The sequence below is a fragment of the Bos indicus genome, chromosome 25 (genome assembly GCF_029378745.1).
Source record: "Bos indicus isolate NIAB-ARS_2022 breed Sahiwal x Tharparkar chromosome 25, NIAB-ARS_B.indTharparkar_mat_pri_1.0, whole genome shotgun sequence".
Lineage (NCBI taxonomy): Eukaryota > Metazoa > Chordata > Mammalia > Artiodactyla > Bovidae > Bos > Bos indicus.
This window is the reverse complement of record NC_091784.1, coordinates 1191886-1207904: the sequence shown is the minus strand read 5'-3', so window position 1 is coordinate 1207904 and position 16019 is coordinate 1191886. Positions and strand designations below refer to the sequence as shown.

Sequence of the window (16019 nt, the reverse complement as noted above, 5' to 3'; positions counted from 1 at the left end):
AACAGTCTGGGAGAAGGGCCGGCAGGACCTGTTTGCTACAGTGACTTTTCAGAGGCTTACAGTAAAATGACTGGGAGGATGTTTTCTGGGGAATTCATTCTGCATTTAGCGTAATGAAGACAGGAAACCAGGGGACAGGCATAAGACACTGTGGGTCAGTCAGGATGCCAGACAGGCTTGCTCCCTAGGGAGAGCTGGTCTCTGCAGAGGCTCACTGAACGTAAGAATGCCTTTGTTGGTGATTTTGGCACACTGTAGCACCTGCTGACCCCGCTCCGCGCCCCTACACCATCAGAGGTGCAGGTTAATGCCCCGGGGCCCGGCTATATTTGTCTTACAGACCTGCCAAGCTCCTGCCCTGCCCCTGGCACCCAGAGGACCCCCACGCAGCTCAGATGTCTCCCCAGAGCAGTGCAGTGATGGGCCTCACACTCACTCCCTGTTTTCCTTGGTTGTCGTTCTCAGAGGGGCTTTTTCTTCTGGAACCAGCAGTGTGTTCCTGCTTGTCTGTTTGCCAGATTGAAGCTGTGTTAACGGGCCTGACGGTCCCCTCTGAGTGTGGTGGTGGCTGGTCTCACAGGAGTGCGGGTGCAGAGCTGGGCTGCCCAGGGTTGTCCTGACTGGCTAGCCGTTTAAGTTGATATGGACTGAAATCAAATAAAAGTAGAAACTGAGTTCCTCAGTTGCACTGGCCACATTTTAGGTTCTCAGTGGCCACCTGTGACGACAAGTAGGGAGTGAAGAAGATGGATATTGTCTGTTTTCTCTTAAGGCCTGAAGGTCAAGTTTAGAAAAGATGCGGTCTTCCTGTTAGGGAGGTCAGCTGTGCAGCGGCCACAGGGTCTCAGGAATTGAGGCTGAGATACTTGGTGGCGTTGTGCGGTTCTCATAAGCCTTTCACCTGTGGGGCCTTGTCTGAGCTCCTTGACATGTTTGGGCAGAAAGACTGAGCGCTGTGCAGGCATCCAGCGCGTGCGTGCGCTGCTGCAGTCTGATCGGGCCCTCGGCCTTGTTCTTGCTTCTGGGAACTGACCCTCCTTGCCCAGCCTGAGTTTACTCATGAGGATTTGAGCGTTCCTGGGAGGACTGGGAGGTAGGTCTTCCATGTCGGGAGAGTGTTTTTCTGTTCTTTCTTGTGTGGCAGGTGGTGTCGTCTTGACCTCAGCGGTTAGTGTAAGTGTGGTACTTCTGCCAGACCTTAGCGCTGTGTTAATTGTGATCTTGTAACTCTTGATGAGTTTCAGAATCAGTGTGGTCTTGATGGCCCTGGCCCCATCGCAGTGAGTGAGTCCTCCGGCCGGCAGGTGACTGGCCACAGGGTGGCCAAGGCTTCTGCACCCACCTCTGTCCCAGTTCCCGCCGCCTTCTCCTTGCTTATTCTGGACTCCTGGTTTCCCTCGGTGCTGGGGGTGGACTGCTGGGTGCAGAGACTCACTGCCTCGTGAGAGCCCAGGCTTCCCGCAGCCCCTACCCTTTCTGCACCTGGACTTGTCTAGTGCTCTGAACCTGAGCGCCCAGACAAGGTTGGCTGGCAGCAGGGACCTCTGGGACTGAGTGCTCTCAAATGCCCCCTCCTCCCGGCAGGTGCTGTGCCCTTGGGAGGGTGTTCGACAAGTGGAAGCAGGGTTTCTTGTCTCCCCCACCTGCCCCTCCCAAGAGAGACGCTTGTCATCGCCCCTCCATCTCTCAGAGGGGTCTGTGAGGTCTGTCCCAAGGGCTGAGTGTCCCCTGTGGCACTCGGGCTTGGATGCTGCCCTGTGCCCATCACACACTAAAATGTCCCCGTGGGCTTTATATGACACTTCTCTAGGAGGCAGGAGTACAGGGGGACCTCTTGCCCCTGACAGGGCACCCCCGGGGTTGGAGGTGCGCAGTGCACCTGGGCGCCCCGAGAACGAGGGCAGAGTCGCACGCCCTTCCATGCTGTCCCGCTGTCTGTTTTTGGACTGGCCCGAGAACATGCCCTGTTCCGGGTGTCTCAGAGTGGACGGTCTTGGTTTGACTTCCAGCTGCGCTGGTTCATCTTTCTAAATGTGTTTTCTTTTTTCATTTCTTAAGTTATTGCAGAAATGTTAGTTTTTATAACAATTATTTTAGTGTATTAAAATATATCAATATTTACCATGCCTCTCATCATCAAAACAAGGGAAAAGGATTTTTGTAAATTTTGGAAACATCAAACAAATATTGAGAGAATTCCCTGATGGTCTAGTGGTAAGGACTTGGGGCTTTTATCGCCGGGGCCCAGGTTCAATCCTCGGTTGGGGAATTAAGATCCTGCAGGCCGCGTGTTGCGGCCTGAAAAAAAACCAAACAAATATTGACACTTTTTGTTTCAATTTGCTATTTATGACTATTATATCGCCTGACCCCACATCTCATGACATAGCTGTCTTTGTGCATGTTACATCAGCAGATGCTGTATAAAGCCTGCTGCTTCTGCTAAGTCACTTCAGTCCTGTCTGACCCTGTGTGACCTCATAGACGGCAGCCCACCAGGCTCCCCCGTCCCTGGGATTCTCCAGGCAAGAACACTGGAGTGGGTTGCCATTTGCTTCTCCAATGCAGGAAAGTGAAAAGTGAAAGTGAAGTTGCTCAGTTGTGTCCAACTCTTAGGGACCCCATGGACTGCAGCCTACAGGTTCCTCTGCCCATGGGATTTTCCAGGCAAGAGTGGTGGAGTGGGGTGCCATTGCCTTCTCCTGTATAAAGCCACTCAGGTGTTTTTCTCATTATAAACCTGTAGTGTTAAGCTCTGGTGAGTGGATTTCTGTGTGGGCCAGACTTGCCCACACAAGCAGAGCAGTCAGACAGCAGAGGGGTCTCCCTGAGTGTCTGCCGGGGGTTGAGGGGTGGCTTTTACTTGAAGCAGCACCTGACTTTGCGGTTGGTCCCCTCTGCAGACCTTTGCTCTCTGGGCCCAGGTGGGGGGAGTGCTTTTCAGGCGGCCTTGGGATTTGGAGGCTTATAGACGTGCGTGAGACCACTGCTGCTTGCCTCTGAGTCTCAGGGCCTGTCCCACAGCCCGGCAGACTCAGATTCCTGGACGGGAGGCTGAGGCCAGGGCTCAGGCCTGTCTGTGGCTCTTCATGGCAGAGCAGAGGTTTTGGAGGAGATTTTTGATATCACAGTAAAAAGTGAAGTCTCTGGGCGGTGGGTGGTGTTCTCCTATCTGTCCTGTGGTGTCCTGAGTCACAGGGTGCCGGAGTAGTGGTGGGTTTGCTCAGATAGGGCAGGAGGTGTCCTGAGTCACAGGGTGCCGGAGTAGTGGTGGGTTTGCTCAGATCGGGCAGGAGGCACGGGCGCTGGTCCAGATGCTGGGGCAGTCGCGTCAGTGAGGCTCCGCCTCCCCACGTCCTCTCCGGTCTCTAGGCCCCTGCATGGCTTCCCGGGCAGAGTGAGCCATCGAGAGGTTTTGAAGAAAGACCTAGAGTCTCCTGTGTCTGGTTGACTCACCAGAAGGCTGTGTTCCTGGGAACGAGGCCCCACAGTGGGGGCCGAGGCCGGGCTGCAGGCTCCGTGTTTCCAAAACATCTCTGACAGTGTCTGTGCGGGAAGGGCCGACTGCAGCCCTGACTGCGAATGGCGCGGCGGCCCGCGCTGACAGACCCTCTGTGTCTGGTTCGTTTGGGGGCCCCAGGTGACCGAGCGTGCCTAGAGGGCCGTGTCAGTCCTGGAGGAAGACTGGACGCCAGTGTGACCCCGCCCAGGGCCTCAGCGGTTTCCGCGGGACTCACTCGGCTGCTGGTCTCATTTATGCTCTTCCCAGTGTTGGGCGCGCACAGGCAGCCGCTACCGCGGGGCCCCTTCCTGGACCCTTGAGTCCGGGTGGTGTCTGGTTGCTTCATAGCTGAGTGGAAGCAGCAGCAGCAGCACGCACAGTGTGCGGCCCTCCTTTCTCTGGGGGCAAGGGTTCTCGGGGCAGGTGCCCCCCCAGAGCGCGGCCCCTGGGAGAGGCCCGGGGTGCTACCACCAGCCCCGCTGCTCGGGAGGCCTGTGTCCTCAGTGGCCCCTGTGGAGCCTTCCCCGCACAGCCTGTCCTCCCACCTGGATGCCAGAGAGGCTTTTCCCCAGCGGGGGGATGAGCACAGGCCTTGCTGCCGTCTGGCTCTACGTTCGACATGGGGCGTCTGTGTCTGCAGAGCGGAGGCCCCGGGCCCGGGCTTGGAGACAAGGCTGCCCTGCACTCTCTCCCCTGTGGTGACGCCCCCATGCCGACACCCCGGGCAGGAGGGAAGGGGCCATGCTGCCAGCCCGCAGCCAGCTCTCACCAGCCCTTCCTCCTCCGTGGCCTCCGTCTCTGTCTGTCCCTCCATCCTCGCAGTTAGTGGATCTGCGTATTTCGTGTGTCTGAAATGTTTTTTCCCGAATAAAAGCTGGAGGGTGACGTGTTCAGGGTGTGGGAGGCCCAGGAGCTGCCCTGGGATGAAAGCGGTTCACAGGCTCCAATGCGTGCATCCCCTTGGGCCTCAGTCAGCACCGAGGGGCCGGCCTCTGGGGGCTTGGTGGGGGGCCCTGCACCCCTGGGCCCGTTAAGGAGCCCCCCCCGCACCCCCACTCCCGGCCTCCGAGCCTTAACAAGGTTCCTCAGGGCCTTGCCAGCGCCCGCAGCCTTCCTGAGGGCAGACGCCTCTCTCCTCCTGCCTGGGTGGGGGCCAGGGTGGCAGCACATGCCCTGCGGGACCGCTCGCACCTTCGCCTTGTAGCTCTGCCCTGACCCTGGGGGTTGCTTCCGAAGGGCAGCTGTCAGGTGGAAGCTTCCCGGTCCTGGTCGGCGGTGCCGCCCCCACCCAGGGCAGTGGGCCTGCTGCTGTGGCTCTCAGTTAACTCTTTTCACTCCACTGTCTTTTTAAATTTTAAGGTTTTCAGATGTCATTCTGGCAACAATTTTGGCAACCAAGTCTGAAATGTGTGGCCAGAAGTTTGAACTGAAGATCGATAACGTGCGGTTTGTTGGGCACCCGACACTGCTGCAGCACACGCTGGGCCAGGTACGGGCTCCCGGGCAGGCGCGGGCCCCTGGCTCCGTGGCCTTTGGGGCTGTGGAGGGCAGAGCTGTCCGGTGCTTGCCCACCTGCACCTCCTCGTAGGCCCTGAGTCCTTGCCCGGAGCTTTTGCTGTTTGCATCTGGAGTCTCTCTGGACCGCGGCCTTCCTCTTTGTGTATACCATGTCTGTTTCGGGGGGGCAGCCAAGAGAGGGAGGTCAGCAGTGTGTCAGACCCTTGAGCTTTATATAAAGCAGGGCAAGCATTTCTTCTTGCTCATAAGTGAAGTCCTAGCCAATAGTGTTATCAGTTTAGCTCTCACTGTCGTCCTGAGCGTGCTCTGTGTGTTCTCCATGGAGACTGGATGCACTGTTACCCAAGGGGATTTGGCACACCGGAACTGCCAGTCAGTCCTCTGCATGCAGGCAGAAGCGACACCAGTGTCCCTGGGATTCTGAAGGGTTTTGAAGTGACACACACACATGATCCAGAAATCCCGTGAGGGCCTGGGGTATGGTCCTCAGGTGTTCTCGTCTGGAGGAGAGCTTCTGAGACAGCAGGAGCTGCCAGGGCAGGGGACACGGTGGGGACATGGCCCCTGGGGCACCAGCCCTGCCCACACTTGCTCCACCTCACTGGTGGCCTGTGGGTGGGGTGGGGGCCTTTGGCAGCCCCTCGCCACCCTGCCCGCAGAACTGGAGGCACAGGGCTGGAGACGGGCCTGATGGGTGGCCCAGGGATCCCTTTGCCCCTGCTGGTGACGCTTGTCAGCAGCTGGTGCTTGGGCCCTGGGCAGGCTGGTGCCCCAGTGGCCCCTGCCGTCTCCTCCGGGCAGCCAGCTCACTCGAGGTGATGGGGCAGTCTTGTCTGTTTGGGTCACAGCACTCTTCTGCTCCTTTCTCCACCGTGACCGTCTGTCCGTGCAGCATGCACTTGCTGTGCAGACTCTGGGTGCCTCTCAGAGGCCTCGGGCTTGGTTCTCCTCTGGTTCCAAGTACTCTGGAGCATTGTCCTGCCTGCGGTGGGATCACTCCAAGTGATTGTCCTGGCAGGTGTTGGCTCTCACTCACAGAACTGTGCCCCTTTCACAGGTCTCCAAAACTGACCCGTCCCCGAAGAGGGAGGCTCCCACCATGATTCTTTTCAATGTGGTGTTTGCACTGAGGGTGAGTGTAAATGACTGAAGAGCAGATCAGGGAGGAGGGGGGTTGGGGGAAGGGTGGGGGTCACGGGGGAGGGTAGGGGGAGAAGGAGGTGCTGAGGAGGAGGGGTTGGAAGAGGGGCTCAGGGAGGGGTGGAGGGGCAGTGACTCATTTCCGGTGACTGCGTCCTTCACTCAACTCAGCCCACTCTGGGCACAGCACTAGCCCCTTCTGGGTGCTGGAAGAGTCCAGCTTCATCCTTCCCCTCTTTTTAAAGTAAAATGTACGTAAAACATATCATCTTAACCATTTTACAGTGACATTTTGGTGGCATCTGGTAACAGTGTTGTGTAATCATCACTGCCACCCTATTGTCATCGTCCCAAAAGGACATCAGTTATTCCGAATGCTCTCTCCTCTCCCAGCCCTGGAACTACCAATCTGCTTTCTCTTTCTGTGGATTTACCTGTTTTTTGTGCTTCACATGAAAGGGATCCTGCAGTATGTGAGCTTTGATGTCTGACTTCTGTCACTTAATGTAATGGTTTTGAGATTCATCCAGTTTTTCATAATCTTTTTTTTTTTAAATTGAAGCGTGGTTGATATATAATGTTTCAGGTGTACGGCAAAGTGATTGACATATTTATATATTCTTTTTTAGATTCTTTCCATTAAAGATTATTATAAGATATGGAATATAGTTCCCTGTGCTGTACAGTAGGTCCTTGAGGGTTTTTTAAATACTCTTTTAATTGAATCATGCATGTTGTAATATGGATCAGTACTTTCTCCCTTTCTATGGCTCAATCATATTCCACTGAAAGGAGATCATACTTTGTTTTATCTACTGGTGAACTTTTGGGTTGTTTCCACCTTTTGGCTGTAAGAAAATGCCGTTAAGGACATTTATGTACAAGTTTTGTGTGAACACATGTTTTCATTTCCCTTGGGCGCATACCTAGAAATGGACTTGCTGGGTCATGTGGTGACTCAGCGTTTAACCTTTTGAGAAGCTGCCAGACTGTCTTCCACAGCAGCTGCACCATTTTACACCCCCACCAGCCATGTAGGAGGGTTCCAATTTCTCTACATTCTCAGCATTTGTTATGTTGGGTTGTTTTATAATTAAGCCTAATTACTTCTTGAGGAAGTTCCTAGCACTGTCTGAAGTTTTGCTTTCACTAGTTAGAGGAAATTTCTTCTTGGTAAAGCTGTCAAAGGGCTTCCCAGGTGGCTTAGTGGTAAAGAACTGCCTGCCAGTGCAAGAGATGCAGGTTCCATCCCTGGTTCAGAAAGATCCCCTAGAGGAGGAAATGGCAACCTACTCTGGCATTCTTGCCAGGAGAATCCTACAGGCAGAGGAGCCTGGTTGAACACGACTGAGCACAGCACAGAGCTCTCAGAATACAAGGGATCTCAGTAAGCATGAGAAGCACTCGTGGGTAAGGGCTGGCTGGTGTTGTGAAGGAACTTTGAAATCTAGGAGACATGTGTTCAGTTAAATATGGCACTCCTCCACCAGCAGATTTCACTGGCGAGTCCAGTCATTCTTCCTGGTCGGCAACGTGAGCTGCAGGTGGCTTTCGTACAGAAGTGTCAGAGAGAATGATTGTACCTTGGTGACAAGGAGTGGGCAGTGTGCCTTGTTCCCTGCGTGGTGGCGGGAGTGATTCCAGCAGGAGAGGACCTGCCACCTCAGCTGCCTTCTGAGTCTCAGAGTGTTTTCCCCACAAGGCTTTTTTGATCTCACTGAAGAGTTCAGAATCAAAGTAATGCTGGAGAAAAGCTTTCTTCGTTCTGAAGGGAGCTGTATTCTCAAAACTGCCCCCCTGCTGATCAGTGGAGAGGTGCCAGTTAGACACAGTGCTCCCTGCTGGTGACTGTGGGGCTGGAGGTGCCCAGAGGGGAAGCGTTGCTTTCTGCTTCGTGCACTTGGGTGGCGTGGGCTTGTTCAGTGTCTTTTTATCGTTTATTTCATTATGCACTGCAGACATCCACAGAAAGAACTCAGTGATGAAGACAGACCGAAACCACGACCAGTGCTGTCCACCCGTCAACTCTGATAGCCCCTGAGGGGCGGGGGTGTGAGGAGCCGCTGCGGCCCCACCCTGGATGTTGCAGGCAGGCCCTCATCTCTGGGAGCAGCGGCCTGTGATAGCTGAGTGTGTGACTCCCATGGGCGCGGCAGTCAGGGAAAAAGGCAGATTTTAAAGTGTATGGGGATTTTTATAATAAGCAGGCTGGAGATAATCCTGCTGTCCAGTGGCCGGAGAACAGTTAGACAGGGTAGTAGTTTATACACTAGCGTGTTCTGTGGCCACTGCAAGTGAGAATGGGGGTGAGGCCAGACGCTGGAGCGAGCGGGTGGGTCCCTCCCAGGTTAAAGCCACAGGAGACAGGGCAACGTAGGACTTCAGAGCACAGAGGCAGTGATGTGAGCAGTGGGAGAAATTGAACGCAAGGTAAAGAGTAGACGGGTTTTATTTCCTCTTTTCTGTAGTCATATAAAAATGTACACTCTTTTTGCTTTGAAGTTTTCAGCACGCCCTGGGCTCGAGACAGCAGCCTGATGACCCTTGTGCCCCTGTCTCAGGTCCCACGGCTGCTGCCTCTGCCCCTGGTTCCTCTACCCGACCCCGTTCCCTGGCTGAGGAGGACAGGTCTCAGAGCGCCTGTCTGCTCACCCCTACATACCTCAGGAAGCGTCTCTGAGAGGGGACAGCTGTTGTACACCATACCTGACAGAACTAACTTATGTAGGTAGCAGCTAGTGTCTAGTTCATGGAAACGTGTCCCAGTCGTCACAGCATTTTTTCCTGTTTGCCTGTCTAAACTGGAGTGAAAACCAGAAACCAGCCCACAGAAGCATGGGGGGTTGTGTGCCCAGGCCTCTAACGCTCCCCTCCTCTCCATCTAGAACTCTCTCCTCCTTTATCCCGTGGACGGGTCCATGGTCAGACCTGTCTCTGTGCAGACAATCCCTGTGTCTCCTGCAAACTGTACATCTGCTCTGAGGGCCTGACTGTTTGGTGGGAGTTTCACGGGTGAGACAGTCTCACTGGCGATGCTCTGCACATCATGCTGCTTCACATCATGTCTGCAGGGAGGGCATGTTTCTCAGAGCCCCACTCGGGGCTGGCGCCTCCTCAGTGGTCACCTTCTTGGTGTACCCCATGTAGCCTGGGCTCTCCAGGCACCTGGAGCCGGGCCGGGCCTTGCAGCCAGTCGGGGCACCTAGACACACTCGTCCATGTGGGCCTCGCCCAGGAGTGTGAGTGAGCAGCCCTGGGCACCCGATTTGTGGCACCGTCTTGCCCCAGCCAGTAGGCGTGTGCTGGGGGGTCAGGGAGTGACCATGTGCCCAGGTCACTCTCCTCCCTCTGCTTTGCTGGGAGGAAGATTTTTACACAGATTTTTCTCAAATCTAAGGCAGAACATTTTGATTTGAGGCACTTGTGTACACACTTAACCCAGACCCTCTATCCCGTGACCTTCTGGGGACCCTTGAGGGGCCCTCCTGGATGTGGGGAGGGCTGTGGTCTGCAGGGGCCCGGCGTGGACCTAGCCCTCAGCCCCTCGCCGCACAGGTGTGCTGCCGGGGGTGAGTTCTGCTTGTGAATGTGGATCTGCTAGGAGCTAGAGTGTCCCCAGCTCCAGGTGATGAAGGTGTTTACTTTGTCTAGGTCAAGGTTTGGCCCAGGAGCCTGGCTGTGGACCTTTGCCGAGGGCCGTGCCTGCAGATAAACAGGAGGGGAGGCCAAGCGGAGGCTCTAATCGGGGCCGCCACTCTCCCCTCCTCCCACCTCTACCCGGGATGACTCAGCCTCCCTGTCGGCTCCTGGGGTGCTGAGTCATGGCAGGTGGTTATCAGCTCTGGGGGCATCTTCACAGACCTCACAGCTGCCTGCCCCACCCTTGGCCTGGGCGGGTGCGCAGGCCTGGCTTGGCTGTGGCCCCCGATAGGTGCCAGGATTAACAGAGGGGTGCAGAGGGATGTGCGGGGGCCTGGTGCCTGCTGACCTGTTAGCCAGCTCTCAGGAAGAGCGCTTCCTCTGAGGACAGAGGTCTTCACTGAGCAGTGGGCCCAACGCTTGTGTCTCACGCTGTGTCCCTGTTGTTACTTGTGTGCTTGTGTGACTGAGCTCTCACACAGCCGCTCCCTGGAGACCGTAGACACCCCCGGGCTCTGCTCTCCATAGGCTTACTCTGAGCACTTGACCTGTGGGCTGATGGGTGAGGGAGGGCCCTTGTTCTTCTCAGATGGAAGCCTGTGACCTTGGGTCCCCGCGCACGTGATGGCGGGGTCTGGGCCTTCCGTTGTGTCACTGGGCTGTTCCTGCCAGGCCTGGACTGCATTCCTGAACATCCCCTGCCTCCCTGGATGTGCTGGCCTGGGGCCCTGAGTGTGGGACCCCCTCTCACTTGTTAGAAGCACCTGCGTGCTTGTCCCTCCCCACTGGGGACCCCACAGGGCCATCTGTGCTGCCGTGTGGGCAGCAGCTCCATGCCCACCGTGGAACGTGCACAGACCGGTGTTGCTGGGAGAGGCCCTCGAGGGGACCCAGGACGGGACACCCAGAGAGGGCTCTTCCGCACTCTGAGCAATGCTGCATGTCCTCCTGGGGTGCCCTGCAGGCCCACGCGGACCCGTCGGTGATCAGCTGTCTGCACACCCTCTCCCGCCGCATCGCCACCGTGCTGCAGCACGAGGAGCGCCGCTGCCAGTACCTCACGCGGGAGGCCAAGCTGATCCTGGCGCTGCAGGACGAGGTGTCCGCCACGGCTGACGGTGAGCGCGCCGGTGGCTTCTCCAGAATACGGAGGCTGGTGGGCTCTGTGCTGGACTGAGCATGCCCTGGGCATTCAGCAAGACCCTCAAAGGTCCCAGCAAGACCCAGGCTCCCGAACTGATGCTCCGAGAGTGGCTCCCCAGCCCAAACTGTCCCCCTCCCCCAGACCCCGCATGATGGCTCTTCCCGCAGGTCAGGTACCACCCTGGTTCTGCTGGGCAGTCTCCCTGGGGTGGGAGGCATGCGGAAGGGCAGCGTCAAGCTGGAAGGAGGCCTCTTCTTTGCTTTCAGCAGAATTGAAGGGGAGCCCAATCGAGCTGTCAGCTGGCCAGTTATTAAAGTAGTATCTGCTGATGGATCCGCCTGAGGCCTTGGTGCACTGTCAGCATCTCAGAGCTGAGAGATGCCCCCTTTGTCATAGGCTTTGCCTCTGTCTTCTCAGGTCAGCACCTCCATAGCAGAAGAGAAAACCAGGACTACACTTGCCAGTGAACTTGGGCTAATTTTAGCTATAAGCAAAAGTACATGAGAATGTGCCACTTGGAAAAATTTGTTTTTGATGTTTGACAGTTGTCAAAATGTGTAATACATTTATTTTCCCCAGTTATGTATTATTAATAATAACAATCCAGAAGTTTTATCTTTTAAAAACATTCTTAAGAGTTTGTGACTTTTTCACCGGGATTTTTAAAAGTTCAATGTTAGTACATCTATTTTTTGTTAGATGTTACGTGAGGCCTGTACTTGCAGAGTCAGGTGGGGCCAGCGGTCGGGAAATCCAGAAGATGGTGGTGCGGACCACTGGGCAACGTCCTGATGTTTGGTGTACAGTCACTTAAAGTCCTTCTTAGCCTAAACTTGCCATCTGGCCTGTGTGAGCTCTGTGCTGTGCAGGCTCTGAGTCCCCTGTGTTACAACTCTTGCAGCAAATGACGGGCCTCAGTCCCCATTCCACCACATCCTGCCCAAGTGCAAGCTGGCCAGGGACCTCAAGGACGCTTATGACAGGTAAGACGAGTGGCCTCCTGCCCAGGGCCTCCGCAAGGCGGGTGCCACTTCCCCGCTCTGCCTGAGATGGAGGGAGGGCAGAAAGGTGCCTGGCTGGGACGGCACCCCCAGACTTTGCTCTGACTAGAAAATGGACCTGAAGAAAGCTGTGTGGGGGCCTAGAACGCAAGGTGACGCTGACTGAGCACAGCACCTACCGTGTTCCAGGCCTGCCTTCTTCAGGTGAGGTCACTGTGGCTGCCGCACCCAAGAGGAGACTGAGGCTCAGGGTCTAGGGCTGGCCCTGCTCCCCTGACTAGCTCTAGTCTTGGGGGTTTGGGACACTCAGTGTATGGGCAGCAGGCAGTGGAGACATGGCGGGAACCCCAGCTCAGCACCACCTCTTAGTGTGGACAAGCAAGGCAGGCACTCTTCTTTCTAAAGCGTGTCCACGGGGCTTTGACCACTGCTCCCTGGCCCTGGGTCTGTGGGACCCCAGTCCTGGGTGAGTGCCGCTGGCTGGCAGCTTCTCCTGTTCTGCACCTGGCAAGCGGGCTCACCAGAGGCCTCTCGGGGCTGAGGGGACCGGCATGTTGCTGGACGGGGGGCGCAAGGGGCACTGCCCCCTCACCTCCCCTCGCCACCAGCTTCCCTGCCCTGGCCTCCTCCATCCAGGAGACCGTGTTCCCCACTGGAGATGGGCTTGACCTGAGAGCTGTGGCCAGAGCCCCTCTGGAGATGGTGGTTTGTCCACATCCTTTCCTTTTTCCATGTAAGTTTTCTTTTTCCCCATGAATTCTCTTTTTTTTTTTTTTTGGCTGAACTGTGGGACTTGTGATAGCTTAATTCCCAACCAGGGATTGAATCCTGGCCTCCTGCAGTGGAAGCGTGGAGTCCTAACCACTGGGCTGCCAGAGAATTCCCCCCTCCTTTTTTTTTAATGTTAATGTTTTTTTCTGATTTCACCAGTATTATGTATTTATTATAGATATAGGGAAGTATAAAGAAAATAAAACCGTCTGTAATCCCACGCCCAGTGTTAACCACTGTGATGTTTTGGTAATTGTCTTTTTGTTATTTAGCTTAAGCCTTTGAAGAGGTCCCCTGTCGGTCAGGTCTGAAAGGGCGCTGGGCTGCTTTCTCCTTAGACCCTCACCGGTCCCGTCCCGGAGGCAGGATGTGTCAGGTGGCTGCGTGCTGTGTGCCCCTCCGAGGGCGCGGCGCACAGGAGGGTGAGCCCGGAGCATACTGCGTGTGCGGTTGCCCTGTACCTTCTCACCTCCACGTGCAACTTAGACATCTGTCTGTTGGTAAATAAGGACTGACTTCTCTGCTGCCCAGCTGCCTGCCGCCTCCCTGGGGCTTCATGGGCTCCAGCTTTTGCTGCTGAAGGACATGCGGCTTAGCCGTGTGTGTTTTTTTGTGGGTGCCCGTGCATCCCTGAGAGAAATTCCTAAGTGAAACTGCCGGCTAAGTAGTCAGGTGTGTGTGTCACGGAGGTACTGCCCTCTGTGGCTGTGTCTGCCCACCTGTCAGCAGCACCTGACTTTGCCACACAGAGTCTTCTGAGCTTTCCGGTTCTGCCGACCACGGTGGGTGGTGGATGGTGTCTCAGGTCAGCCGATATGAACGCAGGTGTGCACGTCTTCACCTGGGCCCACCCCTGTACCCTTCTCTGTGAACGCTCTGCTTTGGCCCTGTTTCCTCCTGGGGGCGCAGGTGCCTTTAGGTGGGAGGGAGAGCTGTCTTCAGGGATGCACAGAGTGGCTGCTGTTTCCGTGTTTTTATTTCGATGACTTCAGGGTGTCAGAGGACATAAGAGCAGCGTCCCTTGAAACTGCACGCTAGATCCAGGCCAGCGTGGGCTTACAGTAAAAAGCAATCCAGAGCCAGACAGTATGTTTCTGAGCAAACAATGAGCTGTGAATTCTTAGGCTCGAACTGTGTTGGGATGCTGACCCTCGAGAGTTGACAGCTGCTTTCGTGGCGTGCTGGACCGGCCGAGCCCGGAGCTGAGGCAGCCCAGCGCTGAGGCAGCCCAGCGCCCTCTAGTGGCAGCAGTCCCAAGGACAGGAGTCAGCACTCAGCAAGAGCAGCTCCCGGGCCCCCATTCAGCCCTTTGCCTCCTTCCTGAACCCAGATGACCCCCTCCCTGTTTCCAGGCCCGAGTCTTGTGATCTGGGTCCCGCCCAGTGCTTCTCCCATAGGAATCCCAGACCATCCGTGTCCTCCCCTGTCCCCGCCTGCTGACGGCATCGGCTCTGACCCAGTGGGAAGGCTGTGAGGGTCTAGCCTGACCCACCCTGCTCCTGCAGGGCGGGCTGCACCGAGGGGCAAGAAGGCAGGTGGTAGGGAGCACGCAGCCCTTTCTCTGTGGAGGCTCGCCAGCAGGCCCCGGGACGGGCTTTCTCAAAGCAGAAGCAAGAGGCCTGAAGCTGAGGTCTGGTTGAGGTTCGAGGCTGGGCTGGGGCTTTGCACAGGGGTGTTGTGGACTGAGCGCTTTGACTGCAGTCCTGTGTGCGGTGTGGCCTGGAGGCCCTATGCCCCAGGACCTCTGCGTCTGTGAGCCGCTGCTGCCGCGTGACTCCGCGGAGCCCGCCGCTGCTTGCCCAGCACCTGTGTGTCCCCTTGTAGCTTGGTGACTTCAGTGACAGCATCCCCCGAGGTTGGGGATGTCCCCTAGCCGTCTGTGCTCAGCATGTGGATCCCGTGGTGGGGCTTGAAGAAGTGTCTGCCAAGCAGTTCCTGACCTGCGGCAGTGCTGGGGGTGCTGGGGACTCTGCCCTGCTCTTCGCTGCCTGTCCAGAGCAGGGCTGGGCCCACAGACTTGCCCACGAGTATCCTGGGAATTTCAGTCCTTTCCAGAAAGTGCACCTGTGTTGGAAATGTCAGTGTGGGCTTCCAGGAGCCCACCTAGCCCTCTTGGGTCACGCGCAGTGTTGGCCCTGTGTGCGGGAACAGAGGGTGCAGGGCTGGCTTCGGAGGTCTCTGGCCTGGGGCAGGGAGAAGGGTGACTGGTGCGAGCCCACAGCAGGATGCTAGGATAGGGACTGAAATTTGGATGCTGAGATGTGAGGTGGGGGGTGAGCTTGCATCCTGTGCCGTCTGGGATGTGAAAGATAAGCGCTTGTTGAAAGGCCCGTGTGATTGCCTTGGGCCTTGGGCTCTGGGGGCGCATCTATCTCGTGTCGCAGGCGGGGTGGGGTCTCAGAGTTGCAGTCCAGTGTGTGGTGTGGCCTTATCCGTGTGAGGGGCCGGATAAGCCTCACACAGGCACAGTGTTTTCCTCAGTGTCCCCACCAAACCGTTAGCTGCCCTGAGGATACAAGTACGAGCTGCTCGGGACCCTTTTCGGGCCCAGCTTCTACTCTGCTAGTGCTCAGTCGCTCAATCCTGTCCAACTCCTTGTGACCCCATCAACTGGTACCCCATGCTGCTGCACAGGCCTTGATGGCTTGTCTGCCTGCTACCAGATCCCCATGAGGCCCCAGGCTACACCTACCCTTGCCCCCTCCTCCACATCCCTTTTCTTACCACTCTGTCCGGCTTCTTGTGTTCACATAGTTTGCTTACAATTCCCTTTGCTTTCTTGGCACGACTGAGTGGGAGCCCCCAAATGCAGGCTGTAGATTGTGCACCAAGAGCCTGAACCAGTGCCTGGGGCCTCCTCCTGTGCCCAGTGGCTCAGCAGCCTACACATGGCATCGCTGGGCTCCTGGAGGAGCCCACGTGGCTACATTTGAAAAGAGGAATCTCGAAAAAAAAAAAAAAGAAAAGAGGAATCTCGGTGTTTACTATGACTCTGCGTTCCAGCAGCTACCTCGTGCCATGTCCTACAGGAGAGCTCAGAGATAGGAAGACCTTGGTTCTGAGTCCACTGCCTTTCTGAGCAGATGTGAAGAGAACTACACACAAGCCACAGCTTGTGGCCCCCCTGCAGCTGGGGGCCTGAGACCCTCTCTCATCCTTCAAGGGGTCAGCTAGGGACAGGGAAGCCCTGGGAGAGGGCCCGGCCCTCCAGGTGCCCCGGTGGCAGCACAGGAGAGGGAGCGAGGCCGGGGCCAGCAGGAGTCCTGGGGGCAGCTGAGGTCGCAGGCGTGCTCCGTGTGCTTCC

The 16019-nt window shown here is 56.5% G+C and overlaps 1 protein-coding gene across 3 annotated transcripts in view; it reads left to right on the top strand.

Moving 5' to 3' along the window:
* The window catches only part of NPRL3 (NPR3 like, GATOR1 complex subunit), a 33224-nt gene that overhangs the window by 6631 nt on the left and 10574 nt on the right, over positions 1–16019 (top strand). For all 3 annotated transcript variants that reach the window (XM_070779312.1, XM_019987917.2, XM_070779313.1), the window contains exons 3-6: positions 4862–4991; positions 6078–6152; positions 10764–10917; positions 11845–11926. In XM_070779312.1, coding sequence (XP_070635413.1) covers positions 4862–4991; positions 6078–6152; positions 10764–10917; positions 11845–11926 — 441 coding nt within the window. The remainder of the gene's footprint in view (positions 1–4861; positions 4992–6077; positions 6153–10763; positions 10918–11844; positions 11927–16019) is intronic.